Here is a 23,002-nt window from a genome sequence, read left to right as displayed (position 1 = left end):
CATACATCAACTCTATGCAGAAATGCTGGCGAGTTCTCTGGGCCCGAGCTCATCTCAGATGGACCGAAAGACTGTGGAACCGTGTGCTGTGGTCAGATGAGTCCACATTTCAGCTAGTTTTCGGAAAAAAACGGGTGTCGAGTTCTCCGTGCCAAAGATGAAAACGACCATCCAGATTGTTATCAGCGAAAGGTGCAAAAGCCAGCATCTGTGATGGTATGGGGGGTGCATCAGTGCCCACAGCATGGGTGAGTTGCATGTATATGAAGGTACCATTGACTCTGAGGCGTATATTAGGATTTTAGAGAGACATATGTTGCCATCAAAGCGACGTCTCTTCCTGGGACATCCATGCTTATTTCAGCAGGACAATGCCAGACCACATTCTGCACTGCACAGGCTACAACAGCATGGCTTTGTAGACACAGAGTGCGTGTGCTTGACTGGCCTGCTGCCAGTCCAGATCTATCTCCTATTGAAAATGTATGGCGCATCTTGAAGAGGAGAATCAGATAACGGAGACCACGGACTGTTGAGCAGCTGAAGTCTTATATCAAGCAAGAATGGACAAAATTGCCAATTGCAAATCTACTACAATTAGTATCCTCAGTTCCAAAACGATTAAAAAGGGTTATTAAAAGGAAAGGTGATGTAACACAATGGCAAACATGCCTCTGTCCCAATTTTTGTTGAGTGTGTTGCAGCCATCAAATTCTAAATTTGTGTATGTTTACAAAATACAATGAAGTTGGTCAGTAAAACTATTGAAAATCTTTTCTTTGTACTTTTGTCAGTTAAATAAAGGTTCATGTGAATTAACATATCACAGATTTTTGTTTTTATTGCATTTTGGAAAATATCCCAACCTTTCTGGAAATGGGGTTTGTATATAAAATTGACTTTTAGATTTAAGAAGTTGCTGTTTAATGGGAAAAGTCGAAGGCAAGTCATACTGTGTTTAGAGTTCCACCCTTTATCCTTATAGAGATCTTCACTAGACATTACTGAATAAACTTCATTTCTTTAATCCTATTAGTAATCACTAAAGGTTCCACCTTGGTTTTTCTTCTTAAACCTACTGAGTATGAAATCATCTGTCCCCTATGAAAAGACTTCATCGTATCCCAAATAACGAAATTTGACATTCCCTCAGTTGTATTTAATTAAAAAAATAGAGAAATTTGCTCTTTAATAAAACTTACAAATGTTGAATCTTGTAGAAATTTAGCATTAAATCTCCACTGAGGTATCTTCAGAATATTATCAGAGAACTTCAAAGTTTATTTCATGGGTGCATGATCCGACAACACAATCACATCATACGCACAATCAGCAACAGAGGGCACCAATCGCGTGTCCAGCAAAAAATAATCAATTCTTGAGTATTTATGGTATACATGTGAAAAAAAGAAAAATCCTTATCCTTAGGATACATAAATCTCCAAGTATCAACCAGACCGTATTCTAATAAAAAAGAATTAATACAAGTTGCAGCTTTATTACGAAGCGACGGATTGGTGGACGATCTGTCAATTGACGGATTGAGACAGCAGATAAAGTCACCACCCGTAATCAACTTATATTCATTTAAATTCGGCAGCATAGAAAATAGCTTCTTAAAAAATTCAGGGCTAGCTATATTAGGTGCATAAACACACAACAAAGCTAACTTTTGACCACATAGAGCAGTAACAATTAAATATCTTCCAATTAAATCAGTAACAGTATTAAAATGTACAAAAGGGATTTTAGAATTAATAAAAATAGATACCCCTCTTATTTTATTTATTGCTAAAGAATGAAATAAGGGTTCCTTCCAAAATTTAAAAAAAACTGTTTTCATCCTGCCTATGGATATGAGTCTCCTGTGCAAAAATAATATCCACATAAAGTGTTTTTAATTTCTTAAAAATCTTTCTGTGCTTAATAGGTTGGTTCATACCATTCAGATTCTAAGATACAATATTAATTTTATTAAGATCTATACTTAAAGTTTAATGAAAAATTTTATAAAGTAAGCTAATGCTCAGGTGCAAACTAAATCTGTAAAAAGACAAAGCATGACTCGATCAGAAAGAAAAGCAAGATAATTGACAAAAAAAACTCTCAGGACTGCCTAGCCGAAAAAAAATTCTAATCCAATAGATCCACCCTCCTCCCCCGAAAGCCCGGAAACTGTCCAATAGGCGGACAGCATGCTACTCTAATGATCCTTGACTTCTGTCTCAGTCAGCAGCCCATGCTTACAAAGTAATACATTACCACCACCAAAAAGACATAACAAAGGGTACATAAAGAAATAAACAAATTCCAAATATTTTCATATTATGTCTAACAATAGTGGGCACGTGGCCAAGTGGTTAAAGCATTGGACTAGCGACCTGAAGGTCGTGAGTTCAAGCCCCGGCCGAGTCAACGCGTTGTGTCCTTGAGCAAGGCACTTAATCACACATTGCTCTGCGACGACACTGGTGCCAAGCTGTATGGGTCCTAATGCCCTTCCCTTGGACAACAGTGGTGTCGTGGAGAGGGGAGACTTGCAGCATGGGCAACTGCTGGTCTTCCATACAACCTTGCCCAGGCCTGAGCCCTGGAGAGTGAAAACTTTCCAGGCGCAGATCGCAAGACTAGCGGATGCCTTTAAAGTTAACACCTAATTAACAACAGCCATCTTAGATTCATTTAAAATACGTAACCATGCATCCAAAAAAAGATAAATCCAACCATAAGACCATAAGACAAAGGAGCAGAAGTCGGCCATTCGGCCCATTGAGTCTGCTCCGCCATTTTATCATGCTGATCCATTCTCCCATTTAGTCCCACTCCCCCGCCTTCCCACCATAACCTTTGATGCCCTGGCTACGCAGATACCGATCAATCTCAGCCTTAAATACACCCAATGACTTGGCCTCCACTGCTGCCCGTGGCAACAAATTCCATAGATTCACTACCCTCTGACTAGAGCGGACAAACATTCCTCATATGTCAACCCTCTCATTCCCGGAATTATTCTACTGAATCTTCTCTGTACCCTCTCCAATGTCAGCACATCCTTTCTTAAATAAGGAGACCAAAACTGCCCACAGTACTCCAAGTGAGGTCTCACCAGCGCCTTATAGAGCCTCAACATCACATCCCTGCTCCTATACTCCATTCCTCTAGAAATGAATACTAACATTGTATTCGCCTTCATCACTACCGACTCAACCTGGAGGTTAACCTTAAGGGTATCCTGTACAAGGACTCCCAAGTCCCGTTGCATCTCAGAACTTTGAATTCTTTCCCCATTTAAATAATAGTCTGCCCGTTTATAACTTCTGCCAAAGTGCATAACCATTCACTTTCCAACATTGTACTTCATTTGCCACTTCTTTGCCCATTCTTCCAATCTATCCAAGTCTCTCTGCAGATTCTCTGTTTCCTCAGCACTACTGGCCCCTCCACCTATCGTCGCATCGTCAGCAAACTTAGCCACAAAGCCATCTATTCCATAATCCAAATCGTTGATGTACAATGTAAAAAGAAGCGGCCCCAACATGGGCCCCTGTGGAATACCACTGGTAACCGGCAGCCAACCAGAATAGGATCCCTTTATTCCCACTCTCTGTTTCCTGCCAATCAGCCAACGCTCTATCCACGTATGCAACTTTCCCGTAATTCCATGGGCTCTTATCTTGTTAAGTAGCCTCATGTGTGGCAACTTGTCAAAGGCCTTCTGAAAATCCAAATATACAACATCCACTGCATCTCCCTTGTCTAGCCTACTGGTAATTTCCTCAAAAAATTGTAATAGGTTTGTCAGGCAGGATTTTCCTTTAAGGAATCCATGCTGAGTTCTGCCTATCTTGTCATATGCCTCCAGGTACTCTGTAACCTCATCCTTGACAATCGACTCCAACAACTTCCCAACCACCGATGTCAAGCTAACAGGTCTATAATTTCCTTTCTGCTTCCTTGCCCCCTTCTTAAATAGCAGAGTGATATTTGCAATCTTCCAGTCCTCCGGAACCATGCCAGAATCTATTGACTTTTGAAAGATCATCGCTAATGCCTCCGCAATCTCCACAGCTACTTCCTTCAGAACACGCGGATGCATTCCATCTGGTCCAGGAGATTTATCTACCTTTAGACTATTCAGCTTCCTGAGTACTTTCTCTGTCGTAATTGTGACTGCACACACTTCTCTTCCCTGCCACCCTTGAGTGTCCGGTATACTGCTGATGTCCTCCTCAGTGAAGACTGATGCAAAATACTCATTCAGTTCCTCTGCCAACTCCTTACCTCCCATTACAATTTCTCCAGCATCATTTTCTATCGGTCCTATATCTACTCTCACCCGTCTTCTACTCTTAATATACCTGAAAAAGCTTTTAGTATCCTCTTTGATATTATTTGTTAACTTCCTTTCATAGTTAATCTCTTCCCTCTTAATGACCTTCTTAGTTTCCTTTTGTAAGGTTTTAAAAACTTCCCAATCCTCTATCTTCCCACTAATTTTTGCTTCCTTGTATGCCCTCTCGTTTGCTTTAACTTTGGCTTTGACTTCTCTTGTCAACCACGGTTACATCCTTTTTCCATTCGAAAATTTCTTCTTTTTTGGAATATACCTGTCTTGCACTTCTCACATAAACTCCAGGCACTGCTGCTCTGCCGTCTTTCCCGCCAGTGTCCCTTTCCAGTCAACTTTGGCCGGTCCCTCTCTCATGCCACTGTAATTTCCTTTACTCCACTGAAATACCAACACATCAGATTTCGGCTTCTCGTTTTCAAATTTCACAGTGAACTCAATCATATTATGATCACTGCCTCCTCAGGGTTCCTTCACCTCAATCTCTCTAATCACCTCCGGTTCATTATACAATACCCAATCCAGTACAGCCGATCCCCTCGTGGGCTCAACAACAAGCTGTTCTAAAAAGCCATCTCGCAGACATTCTACAAATTTTCTCTTTTGAGATCCAGTGCCGACCTGGTTTTCCCAATCCACTCACATGTTAAAATCCCCCACAATTATCATAACACTGCCCTTCTGACAAGCCTTTTCTATTTCCTGTTGTAATTTGTAGTCCACATCCCTGCAGCTGTTTCAAGGCCTATAAATAACTGCCTTCAGGGTCCTTTTACCCCTGCGATTTCTTAGCTCGACCCATAAAGATTCTGCACCTTCCGATCCTATATCACCTCTTTCTAATGATTTAATATCATTTCTTACCAATGAAGCCACGCCTCCCCCTCTGCCTACCTTCCTATCCTTCCGATACACCGTGTATCCTTGGACGTTCAGCTCTCAGAGACATGCATCCTTTAGCCACGTCTCAGTGATGGCCACAATATCATACCTGCCAATCTGTAGCTGTACGACAAGATTATCCACCTTATTCCTTATGCTGCGTGCATTTAAGTATAACACCTTAAGACCAGTAGTTGATACATTTCGCTTTGATTTCACTGCAACTCATCCTAATGGCTACAAATGTGCCCCATCACCTGCCTGTCTTTCCTGACATCTTTACTGCTCACTGTCTTAGATTTATTTCTGTTTTCCTCTTCCTCCGCTCTGTCGTTCCTGTTCCCATTCCCCTGCCAAATTAGCTTAAAGCCTCCCTAACAGCTCTATTAAACTTTCCCGCCAGGATATTGGTCCCCTTCGGGTTCAGGTGTAACCTGTCCGTTTTGAAAAGATCAAACTTCCCCCAGAAGAGATCCCAATTATCCAAGAATCTGAAGCCCTGCCCCCTGCACCAGTCTCTCAGCCACGCATTCATCTGCTTGATCCTACTATTCTTGCCACACTAGCATGTGGCACAGGTAGCAATCCCGAGATTACTACCCTGGAGGTCCTGCTTCTCAGCTTCCTTCCTAACTCCTGGAAATCTCTCTTCAGGACCTCCACCTTTGTCCTATCTATGTCATTGGTACCAACATGTACCAAGACAACTGGCTGCTCACCCTCCCCCTTCAGAATATTCAGGACCCGATCCGAGACATCCCGTACTCTGGCACCTGGGAGGCAACACAACATGCGGGTATCTCTATCAGGCTCACAGAATCTCCTGTCCATTCCCCTGACTATGGAATTCCCTACGACTACCGTATTCCTCCTCTCCCTCCTTCTCTCCTGCACAACAGCACCAGGCTCAGTGCCAGAGACCCGGTCACCGTGGGCGTCCCCTGTCAGGTCATCCCCCTCAACAGCATCCAGAACAAGATAGTTGTTGCTGAGGGGGACAGCCACAGGTGTGTTCTCCACTATCCGGGCAGTTTCCTTTCCTCTCTTGACAGTGACCCAGTTTTCTGACCCCTGTAGCCTAGGGATGACTACCTCCCTGTAGCGCCTGTCTATTACCTCTTCACTTTCCCTGATAAGCAGTAGGTCATCAAGCTGCAGCTCCAGATCCCTAACACGGTCTCTGAGGAGCTACACCAACTAATATACTACAACTAATGTTAAAGACTTATAAATCAAAGAGAAAAATAAGTAAATATATATATATATATATATATATATATATTAAATCCAAAACTACATTAACTATTAAAGCAAACAGCAACAGATCTAAGTAAATCAACCAACTCCATGTCTGGGCACTCATAAAATGTGGAACAGACTTTCATCGAAGCCGCTACAAACAGCTCCCAGCTAAGGATTAACTTTTCAAATTGCTTGCGAAATGGGCTTAAACTCATTTATAAATTTCCAACCGTCTTCTGGGGAATCAATCCGTTTTGGACGAGTATTAGGTGGAGTAATTATCAGACGAGCCGGATAACACAGACAGGGACGACAGTTGATCTTATAAAGTTCAGCCATGACCCCCAATATTTAATTCTTTCAAAATAAATCTCTGGGGTAAGAACTTCAACTATACGAATCTTTACTCCGTTATAAATTAGCTTATCCCTTTTCCTTGCAAGTGGCCAAGTGGTTAAGGCATTGGACTAGCGACCTGAAGGTCGTGAGTTTGAGCCCCAGCTGAGGCAATGTGTTGTGTCCTTGAGCAAGGCACTTAATCACACGTTGCTCTGCGATGACACTAGTGCCAAGCTGTATGGGTCCTAATGCCTTTCCCTTGGACAACATCGGTGTCGTGGAGAGGGGAGACTTGCAGCATGGGCAACTGCTGGTCTTCCATACAACCTTGCCCAGTCCTGTGCCCTGGAGAGTGAAGACTTTCCAGGCACAGATCCATGGTCTCGCAAGACTAATGGATGCCTATGTATGTTTTGCTTGCATGCCAAAGAATACCTTCTCTGTTTGTAAAATAATGCAAACATAATATCACAGGACGAGGTTTCATTTCGGCTGAAGGCTTAAGATGTGGAATTCGGTGGGCTCTGTTCAGTATCGGACAGGCTTCAAGAATCTCACTAAAAATTGGATATAGCATGTTTGAAAAGAACTTTAATGGCTCACCGGTTTCCGTATTTTCAGGCAAACCCAGTATGCATAAATTCATCCTGTGACTTCTGCTTTCCAGATCGATCGTTTTCTTCTTAATTCTTGATAACTCCGAAGTAACCTCATTAATTTTCTTTTCCATTAAAGACATTTTTAATTCTTGTTCTTTAATTGTTTGACTCATTAACTCCTGTTCTCTTTCAATTCTATGAGTAATCTGGTTAAACGTCTGATATTGAACTTCCAGATTCTTCAAAGATTCCTGAACAGCGAAAATGGTTTTTGCAAGCTTTTCATTAGCGTTCGTCAGTTTATCGATCTTGGTGTCCACCATACCGATCTTAGCATTAATAACTTCTATTAAAGAAAGCATTCTTTCTGAAGTAGAGACTTCCTCTGATTTCTTTATTTGTTTAACTTCAGGAAGAGTTTTACCACCTCTTAATTCGATTCCAGATTGAGTATCAGCCATTGTAATTGAATCGTAAATCCTTCAACAAAAGTAAAAAAACTTCAAACTTTAAACAAATCTAACAGTGGAAAGTAGGTTGTGAAAGCTGGAGCCGCGACAAATGCCTCTTACTCCATGAGCTCCATCCAGATAGACTCACACTAACCTGGTAACTTCATGATTACTATTACAAGTTAATTCTTAGAATTTTACAACTGTTATGGGACCTGAACTCATGCCTCTTCATGGGTCTGTGTTATTAGTCTAGTCATCTACCCTAACAACAGCCCAGCTTAATACAGCAGATCTGAGCTTCAGAATTAACTATGACTCCTGCTAAGCTGCTCCGGTTGTTCTAACATTGAACTTTTCCAAAATGTGGAATATTGCCACAACAACCTGGTCCTTAACACCTAGAAGATCAAGGAGATCACTGTGGACTTCAGGCATGCTAGGAGCCACACTCACATCCCCATCTACATCAACGGAGCTGTAGTGGAGCATGTATCAAGCTTCAAATTCCTTGGTGTCCACATTTCCGAGGATCTCACCTGGTCCCTGAACTCCTCCATCCTGATCAAAAAGGCGCAACAGTACCTTTATTTTCTGTGGAGCATCAAGAAAGCTCACCTCTGTCCCAGGGTACTGATGGACTTTTACCGCTGTACCATTGAGAGCATACTCACCAACTGCATCTCAGTCTGGTATGGCAATTGTCCCATATCGGACCGCAAAGCACTCCAGCATGTGGTGAAAACTGCCCAGCGGATTATCGGCACCCAATTGCCCACCATTGAGAACATCTACCATAAACGCTGCCTGGGCAGGGCGAAAAGCATTATCAAGGATGCATTTCACTCTAACCATGGACTTTTTACTCTCCTCCCAACCGGTAGGCGATACAGGAGCCTCCACGTCCGCACCAGCAGGCACAGGAAGAGCTTCTTCCCTGAGGCTATGACCCTGCTGAACAGCGCTAAGCAGTATTGCACCCATATTGTACTGTCTCAGTACTTTTATATTTGTGTGCTGCAGCACTTACTTTTTATTCATAGTTATTTTGTAAATAACACTATTCTTTGCATTTCTGGTCATTTTCTTTGGTTTTGTATCTGTACTCGGCACAATGACAATAAAGTTGAATCTAATCAAATCGAATCTAATCTTATGCTCTGTTTAGAAAACCAGTGCCTCCAGTTTTACCTAGCTCTGATTTGTGGAGAAGCTTCCACCAGTCTACGTTATCAACACCCTCAAAAATTAAGTACCTCAATCATACCTAGAGGTCATAGATTAAGAGGAACCAGAAGGAGAACTTCTTCACTCAGAGGGTGATGCGAGTGTAAAAAGCTGCCAGCGGAAGTGATGGATATGGGTTCAATTGCAGTATTTATCAGAAATTTAGATGAGTACGTGGATATGGTCCAGCTGCAGGTATATGGAACTGGGCAGAATAACTGGCATGGACAAGATGGGTTGAAGGGCCTGTTTTGTGTTGTCTGTTAGCATTCTCCATGTAGTGAAACAAACCGAGATCCTCAGAGTTCTCCTCATACAGAACTGCACCAACCACGCAACTTTTCTGTGAATCTTCTCTGCACTACATCCAATGCTCTTACATCCTTCCTAAAGCAGGTAGCATTCCAGCTAAGGTCAGATCAAAGTTGGAGCACAGAATACCTACTCCAATGCCCCAAATAACACCACAGCCAATCTGACTTCCTAACCATGTTGTGTACTTGTGTTGTCACCTTCAAGGATCTATGTCTCTCTGTTCCTCAATACACCCCAAGAGCCTACCATTCATGGTGCACAGCAACACACATACAGTGCTGGAGGAACTCAGCAGGCCAAGCAGCATCTATGGAAACGAGCACAGTTGACATTTTGGGCTGAAACCCTTAAGTAGGACTGGAGAAAAAAGATGAGAAATCAGAGTAAAAAGGTGGGTGGAGGGGAGGAAGAAATACAAGCTAGCAGGTGACAGGTGAAACCAGGAGGAGAGGAGGGGTGAAGTAAAGAGCTGGGGAGTCGATTGGTGAAAGAGATAAAGGGCTGGGGAAGGGGGAGTCTGATAGGACAGGACAGAAGGCCATGGAAGAAAGGGAAGGGGGAGGAGCACCACAGGGAGTCAGTGGACAGGTAAGGAGATAAGGCGAGGGAGGGAAATGGGAATGGGGAATGGTGAAGGAGAGGGGCCATTACAGAAGTTCCAGAAATCGATATTCATGACATCAGGTTGGAGGCTACCCAGACAGAATATAAGGTGTTGCTCCTCCAACCTGAGTGTGGCCTCAGTGTGGCAGTAGAGGAGGCCATGGACTGACATGTCGGAATGGGAATAGGAAGTATAATTAAAATAGGTGGCCACTGGGAGATCCTGCTTTTTCTGGTGGACGGAGCATAGGTGCTCGGCGAAGCGGTCTCCCAATCACTGATATACAGGAGGCCACACCTGGAGCACCAGATACAGTAGATGACTTCAAAAGGTGCACAGGTGAAATGTGGCCTCACCTGGAAGGACTGTTTGGCAACATTTCACTTGTGAATCTGTTGGGGTTATCTACTGTATCCAGCTCTTTACTTCACCCCTCCCCCTCCCAGTCTCTTCCTCCCTTCCCCCTCCTTTTTTACTCTGATTTCTCATCATTTTTTTTCCAGTCCTGATGAAGGGTTTCAGCCCAAAACTTCGACTGTTTAATCTCTTCCACAGATGCTGCCTGGCCTGCTGAGTCCCTCCATAGTTTGTGTGTGCTGCTTGGATTTCCAGCACCTGCAGATTTTCCCTTGTTTGTGATTCATGATGCAAATCCTGGCTTCATCTCTCATCAACTCACATGTACCTGTCATTTTTCAGCCTACTTCACGAACACATCAATATCTCTCTGCAGCCTAAGCACATCAGCTGTGAACTAAATGATCATGTCTCACACATCCAAATCCAAGTCATTCCCGTATATTACAAAGTCACTAGCATCCAATCACAGAAGTATTCTTCTAGCATCAGACATTGCCAAGTCAAGTTTGAGTCCAATTTATCATTTTTCCCTGGATTCCCTGGGCCCTAGCCCTAACCTTTTGAACCTGTCTCCCATGTGGGACCTTGTCAAAAGCCTTGAAAAATTCCATATACTGCCCCACCCTTATCGATATACTTTGTTAGCTCTTTAAAGTCATTCATCAATTGAATCCAGCTGATCCCATAACCCCAGGGTAGGACTTATACAGTGAATGGTAAGGCCTTGGGAAGTGTTATTGAACAGAGAGGCCTAGGGATGAAAGTGAATGGTTCACTGGAAGAGGTGTCACAAGCAGACAGGGTGGTAAAGGTGGCATTTGACACACAGGCCCACATCAGTCAGAGCACTGAGTATAGGAGCTGGGATGCCACAGTTATTTAACTGACCAACATCCGAGGCTTGCTAGAGCTGCTGGGGAGGGTTTAAACTAATTTAGTAGTGGGATGGGAACTGAAGTGATGGGGCAGATGGTATCAAAGTAGATGCAGTGTGCGAGGAAGGACAGACAATTGATAGGGCAAAATTGCAGTCAGTGGGATGAGGGGGGAAGAGTGTTTTTAAAATAAATAGTAGGGGTGTGTTCAACAGTTTAGAAAAGTGAGGATAAAGTAAAAGGGAAGGAGAGTGCAGGGGAGGTTCTGAAAGGCTCCAGAATAAATAAAATGACAAAAACCTCACACATGGATAAGAATTTAACCTCCAGACATGGGTGCAAGATTGAAAAGGCTGATGAAAACAGGACTGAAGATGTTACTTTCAATGCATGCAGTTTACAGAATAAGGTAGCGCAGTAGGAGATTGACAGGTATGAACTGAAGATATAATTTTGAATGCATGCAGTTTCTGGAATAAGGTAGCACAGCAAGACATTGGCAGGTATGATATTGTGAGTATCACTGAGTTGAGGCTGAAAGAAGATAACAGTTGGAAGCTTAACATCCAAGGTTACACATTGTTTTGAAAGGTCAGGCAGATAAGCAGAGGGGATGGGGTTGTTCTATTGGTAAAAAATGAAATCAAATCCTTAAAAAAAGTGACGTAATATTGGAAGATATAGAATCCATGTGGGTAGGGTTAAGAAACTGCAAAAGTAAAAAGACCCTGATGGCAGCTGTAAACAGGCCTCCAAACAGTAGCGAGGATCTGGGTGACAAATTACAATGGGAGATAGAAAAGGCATGCAAAAAGGGCAATGTCACAATAATCATGGGGTATTTCAATATAAGACCATAACATCATCAGATCTAGAGCAGAATTATGCAATTTGGTTCATCGAGTCTGCTCCACCATTTCATCATGGCTGATCCAATTTTCCTCTCAGCCCCAATCTCCTGCCTTCTCCCCATATCCCTTCCTGTCCTGACCAATCTATCAACCTCTACTTAAATGTACATACAGATTTAGCCTCCACAGCTGCCTGTGGCAACGAATTCTACAGATTCACACTCTCCAGCTAAAGAAATTCCTCCTCATCTCCATTCTAAAAGGACGCCGATGCTCTTCTATTCTGAGGCTGTGTCCTCTAGTCTTAGACTCTCCCACTGTAGGAAACATCCTCTCCACATCCACTCTGTCAAGGTCTTTCACCATTACATAGGTTTGAATGAGGTCACCACTCATTCTTCTGAATTCCAGTGATTACAGTCCAGAGCCATCAAATGTTCTTTATATGACAAGCCATTCAATCCTGGAATCATTTTTGTGAACCTCCTTTGAACCCTCTTCAGTTTCAGCACATCCTTTCTAAGTTAAGGTACTCAAATACCCCAAGTGAGGCCTCACCAGTGCTTTATAATGTCTCAACATTATATCCATTCTTTTATATTTTAGTCCTCTTCAAAGGAATGCGAACATCACATTTGCCTTCCTTACCACAGATCCAACCTGCAAGTTAACCTTTAGGGAATCCTGCAAAAGGACTGCCAACTCCCTTTGCAGCTCAAATTTTTTTTGTATTTTCTCTCCATTTAGAAAACAGTTAGTGCATTCATTTCATAAACACGAGGAATTCTGCAGATGCTGGAAATTCAAGCAACACACATCAAAGTTGCTGGTGAACGCAGCAGGCCAGGCAGCATCTCTAGATAGAGGTACAGTCGACGTTTCAGGCTGAGACCCTTCGTCAGGACTAACTGAAGGAAGAGCTAGTAAGAGATTTAAAGGTGGGAGGGGGAGGGGGATATCCAAAATGATAGGAGAAGACAGGAGGGGGAGGGATGGAGCCAAGAGCTGGACAGGTGATTGGCAAAAGAGATTTGAGAGGATCATGGGACAGGAGGCCCAGGGAGAAGGAAAAGGTGGGGGGGGGAACCCAGAGGATGGGTAAGGGGTATAGTCAGAGGGACAGAGAGAGAAAGAATGTGTGTATATAAATAAATAACAGATGGGGTACGAGGGGGAGGTGGGGCATTAGCGGAAGTTAGAGAAGTCAATGTTCATGCCACCAGGTTGGAGGCTACCCAGACGGAATAAAAGGTGTTGTTCCTCCAACCTGAGTGTGGCTTCATCTTTACAGTTGAAGAGGCCGTGGATAGACCTATCAGAATGGGAATGTTCTTTCTCTCCCCCCCCGGCTTTCCGCAGGGATCGCTCCCTACGCGACTCCCTTGTCCATTCGTACCCCCCCATTCCTCCCCACTGATCTCCCTCCTGGCACTTATCCTTGTAAGTGGAACAAGTGCTACACATGCCCTTACACTTCCTCCCTTACCACCATTCAGGGCCCCAGACAGTCCTTCCAGGTGAGGCGACACTTCACCTGTGAGTCAGCTGGGGTGATATACTGCATCCGGTGCTCCCGATGTGGCCTTCTATATATTGGCGAGACCCGACGCAGACTGGGAGACGGCTTTGCTGAACACCTACGCTCTGTCCGCCAGAGAAAGCAGGATCATCCAGTGGCCACACATTTTAATTCCACATCCCATTCCCATTCTGACATGTCTATCCACGGCCTCCTCTGCTGTAAAGATGAAGCCACACTCAGGTTGGAGGAACAACACCTTATATTCCGTCTGGGTAGCCTCCAACCTGATGACATGAACATTGACTTCTCTAACTTCCACTAATGCCCCACCTCCCCCTTGTACCCCATCCGTTATTTATTTATATACACACATTCTTTCTCTCTCTCTCCTTTTTCTCTCTCTGTCCCTCTGACTATACCCATTGCCCATCCTCTGGGTTTTTCCCCCTCTCTCCCTTTTCCTTCTCCCTGGGCCTCCTGTCCCATGATCCTCTCATATCCCTTTTGTCAATCACCTGTCCAGCTCTTGGCTCCATCCCTCCCCGTCCTGTCTTCTCCTATCATTTTGGATCTCCCCTTCCCCCTTCCACTTTCAAATCTCTTACTAGCTCTTTCTTCAGTTAGTCCCGATGAAGGGTCTCGGCCCGAAACGTCGACTGTACCTCTTCCTAGAGATGCTGCCTGGCCTGCTGTGTTCACCAGCAACTTTGATGTGTGTGCTTTCATTTCTTTAACCAAAGTGCATGACCATACACTCCCCGACACTCTATTCCATTTCCATTCTCCTAATCTGTCCAAGTCCTTCTGTAGCCTTTCTACCTCCTCAAAATTACGTATCTTCATATCATCTGCAAACCTTGCAACAAAGCCATCATTCAAATCATTGACATATAATGTAAAAGGAATTGGTCCCATCACAGACCCCTGTGGAACACCACCAGCCACCAGCAGCCAACCAGAAAAGGCTCCATCCTTTCCCACTCTTTGCCTCCTGCTAATCAGCCACTGCTTCATCATTTTAGAATCTTCCCTGTAATACCAAAGGCTCATAGCTTGTTAAGTAGGCTCATGTGTGGCACCTTGTCAAAGGCTTTCTGAAACTGCAAGTACACAATATCAACCAATTCTTCTTTGTCTATCCTTCTTGTTATTTCTTCAAAGAATTCCAAAAGATTTGTCAAGCAGGATTTTCCCTTGAGGAAACCATGCCAACTTTGTCATGTGCCTCCAAGTACTTTGATTGCTGAAAGACCATTTCTAATGCCTCCACAATCTCTTCAGACTCCTCTTTCAAAACTCTGGGCTGTACACCATCTAGTCCAGAAGACTTATCTATCTTCAGATCTTTCAGCTTTCCAAAAACCTTCTGTCAAGTAATGGTAACTTCACACACTTCATGACCCTTGACACCTGGAATTCCACCAAACTGCCTGTGTCTTCTACAGTGAAGATTGATTCAAAATACTTATTCAGTTCATCTGCCATTTCCTTGTCCCCCATTACTATTTCTTCAGCATCGTTTTCCAGTGGTCTAATACCCACTTTCGCTTCTCTTTTGCACTTTAAGTATCTGAAGAAACTTTTGGTACCCTCTTTCATATTATTGGCAAGCTTACTTTCATATTCCATCTTTACCTTCTTAATAGCCTTTTTAGTTGCTTTCTGTTCTTTTTTAAAAAGCTTCCCAATCCTCTAACTTCTCCCTAAATTTTGCTCTATTATATGCTCTCTCTTTCGCCTTTATGTTGTCTTCTCTTGTTAGCCATGGTTGTGTCATCTTGTCTTCAGAATGCTTTTTGCTATCTAGGATGTATGTATCCTATGCCTTCCGAATTGCTTCCAGAAATTCCAGCTATTGCTGCTCTGTCATCATTTGTTAGTGTTCTTTTCCAATCAATTCTGGCCAACTCCTCTCTTATGCCTCTGTAATTCTCTTTACTCCACTGTAATAACGATACATCTGACTTTTGCTTCTCCCTCTCAAATTGCAGGGCGAATTCGATCATATTATGAATATTTTCCCCTAAAGGTTCTTTTACTTTAAGCTCTCTAATTAATTCTGGCTCATTGCACACAACCAATTCAGAATAGCTGATCCCTTCGTGGGCTCAACCCTGAGCTGCTCTAAGAAGCCATTTCGTAGGCACCCTAGAAATTCCCCCTCCTGGAATCCAGCACCAACATGATTTTCCCAATCTACCTGCATATTGAAATCCCTCATCACTATTGTAACTTTGCCCTTTTGACATGCAATTTTTATCTCCCGTTGTAATTTGCAGACCACATCCTTACCAGTGTTTGGCGGTCTGTAGACAACTTCCATCACAGTCTTTTTACTCTTGCAGTTTCTTAGCTCTATCCACAATGATTCAACACTTTCTGACCTTATGTCACCTCTTCCTAATGATTTGATTTCATTTTTTAACCAACAGAGCAACACTGCCCCTCCAGCTTCCTGCCTGTCCTTTTGAAAAAATATGTATCATTGTTCATTAAGTTCCCAGCTATAATCTTCTTTCAGCCATGATTCAGTGATGCCTACAACACCACACCTATCAATCTGCAACTGTCCTGCAAGTTCATCTACTTTATTCTGTAAACTGCGCACATTCAAATATAACATCTTCAGTCCTGTATTCACCCTTCTCCATTTTGTCTGCCTTTTGCATTGTAACTCATCCTGTTGACTGCAATTTTGCCCTATTAATAGCCTCTCCTCAATACACAGTGCCTCTGTTTGTAAATCAGCTACCTCACTTTCAGCACTATCATCCACCTTTCCTATGGTACTTTTTTGCATTGCAATATATGCAGCTCAGCACACTAGTTGTACCATGCTCAATTTTTTGTCTGAGGTCTTACTAACATCTGCCTCCACAGCCTTTCTTCTAACTGTTCTGGCACTCTGGTTCCCGTCCCCCTACAACTCTAGTTTAAACCCCACCGTGCAGCATTAACCATGTAACAATTACAGCACGGAAACAGGCCATCTCGGCCCTTCTAGTCTGTGCCGAACTCTTACTCTTACCTAGTCCCACCAACCTGCACTCAGCCCATAAACCTCCATTCCTTTCCTGTCCATATATCTATCCAATTTAACTTTAAACGATAACATTGAACCTGCCTCAACCACTTCTGCTGGAAGCTCGTTCCACACAGCCACGACTCTCTGACTAAAGAAGTTCCCCCTCATGTTACCCCTAAACTTTTGCCCATTAACTCTCAACTCATGTCCTCTTGTTTGAATCTCCCCCATTCTCAATGGAAAAAGCCTATCTACGTCAACTCCATCAATCCCCCTCATAATTTTAAACACCTCTATCAAGTCCCCCCCTCAACCTTCCATGCTCCAAAGAATAAAGACCTAACTTGTTCAACATTTCTCTGTAACTTAGGAGATGAAACCCAGGCAATATTTTAGTAAACCTCCTCTGTACTCTCTCAATTTTATTGACACCTTTCCTATAATTCGGTGACCAGAACTGTACTCAATACTCCAAATTTGGCCTCACCAATGCCTTATACAATTTCAACATTACATCCCAACTCCTATACTCAATGCTCTGATTAATAAAAGCCAGCATACCAAAAGCTTTCTGCACCACCCTATCCACATGAGATTCCACCTTCAGGGAACTATGCATCATTATTCCTAGATCCCTCTGTTCTACAGCATTCTTCAATGCCCTATCATTTACCATGTATGTCCTATTTTGATTAGTCCTACCAAAATGTAGCACCTCACATTTTTCAGCATTAAACTCCATCTGCCATCTTTCAGCCCACTCTTCTAACTGGCCTAAATCTCTCTGCAAGCTTTGAAAACCTACTTCATCATCCACAACGCCACCTTAGTATCATCTGCGTACTTACTAAGCCAATTTACCACCCCATCATCCAGATCATTAATATATATGACAAACAACACTGGACCCAGTATAGATCCCTGAGGCACACCGCTACACACCGTCCTCCAATCTGACACACAGTTATCCACCACTACTCTCTGGCGTCTCCCATCTAGCCATTGCTGAATCCATTTTACTACTTCGATATTAATGCCTAATGATTGAACCTTCCTAACTAACCTTCCGTATGGAACCTTGTCAAAGGCCTTACTGAAGTCCATATAGACAACATCCACCGCTTTACCCTCGTCAACTTTCTTAGTAACCTCATCAAAAAAATTCAATAAGATTTGTCAAACATGACCTTCCATGCACAATTCCATGTTTACTGTTCCTAATCAGACCCTGTCTATCCAGATAATTACATATACCATCTCTAAGAATAATTTCCGTCAATTTACCCACCACTGACGTCAAACTCACAGGCCGATGATTGCTAGGTTTATCCTTAGAACCCTTTTTAAACAATGGAACCACATGAACAATACGCCAATCCTACGGCACCATCCCCGTTTCTAATGACATTTGAAATATTTCTGTCAGAGCCCCTGCTATTTCTACACTAACTTCCCTCAAGGTTCTAGGGAATATCTTGTCCAGACCTGGAGATTTATCCACCTTTATATTCCTTAAAAGCGCCAGTAGTTCCTCTTCTTTAATCGTCATACTTTCCATAACTACCCTTCTTGTTTCCTTTACTTTACACAATTCAATATCCTTCTCCTCAGTGAATACCGAAGAAAAGAAACTGTTCAAAATCTCCCCCATCTCTTTTGGCTCCGCACATAGCCGTCCACTCTGATTCTCTAAGGGACCAATTTTAACCTTCACTATCCTTTTGCTATTAATATAACTGTAGAAACCCTTTGGATTTATTTTCACCTTACTTGCCAAAGCAGCTTCGTATCTTCTTTTAGCTTTTCTAATTTCTTTCTTAAGATTCTTTTTACATTCTTTATATTCCTCGAGCACCTCATTAACTCCAAGCTGCCTATATTTATTGAATATCCCTCTCTTTTTCCGAACCAAGTTTCCAATATCCTTTGAAAACCATGGCTCTCTCAAACTCTTAACCTTTCCTTTTAACCTAACAGGAACATAAAGATCCTGTACCCTCAAAATTTCACCTTTAAATAACCTCCATTTCTCTATTACATCCTTCCCATAAAACAAATTGTCCCAATCCACTCCTTCTAAATGCTTTCGCATCTCCTCAAAGTTAGCCTTTCTCCAATCAAAAATCTCAACCCTAGGTCCAGTCCTATCCTTCTCCATAATTATATTGAAACTAATGGTATTGTGATCACTGGACCCAAAGTGCTCCCCAAGACTTACCTCCGTCACCTGCCCTATCTCATTCCACGTTCCTGCTAGGATATTGGTCCCCCTCCAGTTCAGGTGCAAACCATCCCAGCTGTACAGGTCACACCTTGCTGGAACAGAGCCCAATGATCCAAAAATCTTATGCTCTCCCTCCTACACCAACTCTTTAGCCATGTATAATCCTCCTAGTTCTGGCCTTACTAGCAGGTGGCATGGATAGCAATCCTGAGACCACAACCCTGGAGGTCCCGTCCTTTAACTTAACACCTAACTCCTGAATTTGAGGTGAGAGTAATATCTGACCACTGGAAAATAGTGCTGGAGAGGTAGTAATGGGGTACAAACATAACAAGTCTTCACTGTGGAAATTGAAAATATCACTCCACTTTTTAAGGGAGGGAGGCAGAAGGAAGGAAATTATAGAACAGTTAGCCTGACTTCAATGGTTGGGAAAAAGTTGGAGTCCACTATAAACATAGAATACCTCCAGCACAATACAGGGTCTTCGGCCTTCAAAGCTGTGCCGATAATGTCCTTACCTTAGAAATTACGTAGGATTACCCATAGCCCTCTATTTTTCTAAGCTCCATGTACCTGTCCAGGAGTCTCTTAAATGACCCTATCATTTCCGCCTCCACCACTGCTGCCAGCATCCCATTCCATGCACTCACCACTCTCTGTGTAAAAAACTTACCCCTGACATCTCCTCTGTACCTGCTTCTAAGCACCTTAAAACTGTGCCCTCTCATGCTAGCCATTCCAGCCCTGGGAAAAAGCCTCTGACTATCCACATGATCAATGCCTTTCATCATCTTATACACCTCTATCAGGTCACCTCTCATCCTCCGTAGCTCCAAGGAAAAAAGGCTGAATTCACTCAACCTATTCTTATAAGGCATGCTCCCCAATCCAGGCAACATCCTTGTAAATCTCCTCTGCACCCTTTCTATGGTTTCCACATCCTTCCTAGAGTGAGGTGACCAGAACTAGGCACAGTACTCCAAGTGGGGTCTGACCAGGGTCCTATATAGCTGCAACATTACCAATCGGCTCCTAAATTCAATCCCATGATTGATGAAGGCCAATACACCGTATGCCTTCTTAACCACAGAGTCAACCTGCGCAGCAGCTTTGAGTGTCCTATGGACTCAGACCCCAAGATCCCTCTGATCCTCCAAACTGCCAAGTCGATGACACAAAGCTGGGTGGCAGTGTTAGCTGTGAGGAGGATGCTAAGAGGATGCAGGGTGACTTGGATAGGTTGGGTGAGTGGGCAAATTCATGGCAGATGCAATTTAATGTGGATAAATGTGAAGTTATCCACTTTGGTGGCAAAAATAGGAAAACAGATTATTATCTGAATGGTGGCCGATTAGGAAAAGGGGAGGTGCAACGAGACCTGGGTGTCATTATACACCAGTCATTGAAAGTGGGCATGCAGGTACAGCAGGCGATGAAAAAGGCGAATGGTATGCTGGCATTTATAGCGAGAGGATTTGAGTACAGGAGCAGGGAGGTACTACTGCAGTTGTACAAGGCCTTGGTGAGACCACACCTGGAGTATTGTGTGCAGTCTTGGTCCCCTAATCTGAGGAAAGACATCCTTGCCTCAAGAGGGAGTACAGAGAAGGTTCACCAGATTGATTCCTGGGATGGCAGGACTTTCATATGAAGAAAGACTGGATGAACTGGGCTTGTACTCGTTGGAATTTAGAAGATTGAGGGGGGATCTGATTGAAACGTATAAGATCCTAAAGGGATTGGACAGGCTAGATGCAGGAAGATTGTTCCCGATGTTGGGGAAGTCCAGAACGAGGGGTCACAGTTTGAGGATAGAGGGGAAGCCTTTTAGGACCGAGATTAGGAAAAACTTCTTCACACAGAGAGTGGTGAATCTGTGGAATTCTCTGCCACAGGAAACAGTTGAGGCCAGTTCAGGCTGGGGCAGTGTTCTGAGTTGGATGGTCAGCCATGATCATAATAAATGGTGGTGCAGGCTCGAAGGGCCGAATGGCCTACTCCTGCACCTATTTTCTATGTTTCTATATTATGCCATCATATTTGACCTACCAAAATGAAGCACCTCACACTTATCTGGGTTGAGCTCTATCTGCCACTCCTCAGTCCAGTTTTGCATCCTATCGATGTCCCGCTGTAACCTATGACAGCCCTCCACACTATCGACAACACCCCCAACCTTTGTGTCATCAGCAAATTTACTAACTCATCCATCCACTTCTTCATTCAGGTCATTTATAAAAATCACGAAGAGCAGGCATCCCAGAACCCTGAGGCACACCACTGGTCACCGACCTCCATGCCGAATATGACCTGTCTACAACCACTCTTTGCCTTCTGTGGGCAAGCCAGTTCTGGATGCACAAAGCAATGTCCCCTTAGATCCCATGCCTCCTTACTTTCTCAATAAGCCTTGTATGGTATACCTTGTCAAATGCCTTGCTGAAATCCATATACACTACATCTACTGCTCTACCTTCATCCATGTGTTTAGTCACATCCACAAATAATTCAATCAGGCTCATAAGCCAAGACCTGCCTTTGACAAATCTATGCTGACTATTCCTAATCATATTATGCCTCTCCAAATGTTCAGAAATCCTGCCTCTCAGGATCTTCTCCATCAACTTACCAACCATTGAAGTAAGACTCACTGGTCTATAATTTCCTGGGCTATCTCTACTCCCTTTCTTGAATAAGGAAACAACATCCACAACCCTCCAGTCCTCTGGAACCTCTCCCATCCCCATTGATGATGCAAAGATCATTGCCAGAGGCTCAGCAATCTCCTCCCTTGCCTCTCACAGTAGCCTGGGGTACATCTCATCTGGTCCCGGTGACTTATCCAACTTGATGCTTTCCAAAAGCTTCAGCACATCCTCTTTCTTAATATCTACATGCTCAAGCTTTTCAGTCCACTGTAAGTCATCCTTACAATTGCCAAGACCCTTTTCCGTAGTGAATACTGAAGCAAACTACTCATTAAGAACTTCTGCTATCTCCTCCGGTTCCATACACATTTTTCCACTGTCACACATGATTGGTCCTATTCTCTCATGTCTTATCCTCTTGCTCTTCACATACTTGTAGAACGCCTTGGGGTTTTCCTTCATCCTATCTGCCAAAGCCTTCTCATGGCCCCTTCTGGCTCTTTTAATTTCATTCTTAAACTCCTTCCTGCTGGCCTTATAGTCTTCTAGATCTCTATCATTACTTCATTTTTTGAACCTTTTGTAAGCTCTTTTCTTCTTGACTAGAATTACAACAGCCTTTGTACACCATGGTTCCTGTACCCTACTATCCTTTCCCTGTCACATTGGAACGTACCTATGCAGAACTCCACGCAAATATCCCCTGAACATTTGCCACATTTCTTCTGTACATTTCCCTGAGGACATCTGTTCCCAATTTATGCCTCCAAGTTCCTGCCTGATCGCCTCATATTTCCTTCCCCTTACTCCAATTAAACGCTTTCCTAACTTGTCTGTTCCTATCCCTCTCCAATGCTATGGTAAAGGAGATAGAATTGTGATCAAGTTTACACCTTTAAGGATCAAGTTTCAGGGTACTTGGAAGCACATGATAAAATAGACTGAAGTCATCATGGTGTTCTCAAGGAAAAATCTTGCCTGACAAATCTGTCAGGGTGTTAGGCCAAAGTAGAGGAATGGGCTGGTGATCAACCTCCTGCTCGTGAGGCTTTACTCGTCTCAGTGCAGTCTGCATCTAATGGGCTCTTGGATCGACTGTGACTGTGGCTCGTGGCTGTGCACTCACTTTTGTGAGTATTATTTGCTTGTTCTTTTTGTTTAGACATTGTTTTCTGCACATTGGGTGTTTGATAGTCTTCCTTTGTTTTAATGGGTTCTATTGGGTTTCTTTGATTTCTGGCTGCCTTTAAGGAGACAAATCTCAAGATTGTATATAGTAAACATACATTGATAACAAACGTACTTTGGACTTTTGAACTCTGACTTATTTGAGGAAATAACAGGCAGGACAGACAAAGGAGATTCAGTGCATGTTGTCTACTTGGATTTTTAGAAGACCTTTGACAATGTATCGGATAAGAGTCTGCTTAAAAAAGAGCCCATGGAAAATTACTAGTATGGATAGAAGATTGGTAGGATATCTCCT

At 43.2% G+C, this 23,002-nt stretch overlaps 1 protein-coding gene across 3 annotated transcripts in view; it reads right to left on the bottom strand.

Moving 5' to 3' along the window:
- fam120b (family with sequence similarity 120 member B) overlaps positions 1-23,002 on the bottom strand; it is a 203,910-nt gene that overhangs the window by 7,962 nt on the left and 172,946 nt on the right. Inside the window, exon 11 of one of the 3 annotated variants that reach the window (XM_072267173.1) lies at positions 7,666-7,890. The exons of the other annotated variants lie outside the window; for them this stretch is intronic. Within the exon in view, the coding sequence (XP_072123274.1) occupies position 7,890 (1 nt within the window). The 3' untranslated portion in view covers positions 7,666-7,889. Of the gene's footprint in view, positions 1-7,665; positions 7,891-23,002 lie in introns of those variants that run through there. 3 annotated transcript variants of the gene reach the window in all.

This window comes from Mobula birostris, chromosome 8, assembly GCF_030028105.1.
Source record: "Mobula birostris isolate sMobBir1 chromosome 8, sMobBir1.hap1, whole genome shotgun sequence".
Taxonomy (NCBI): Eukaryota; Metazoa; Chordata; class Chondrichthyes; order Myliobatiformes; family Myliobatidae; genus Mobula; species Mobula birostris.
Note: the sequence above shows the minus strand (reverse complement) of the source record. Positions and strands in the feature narration are given on the sequence as shown.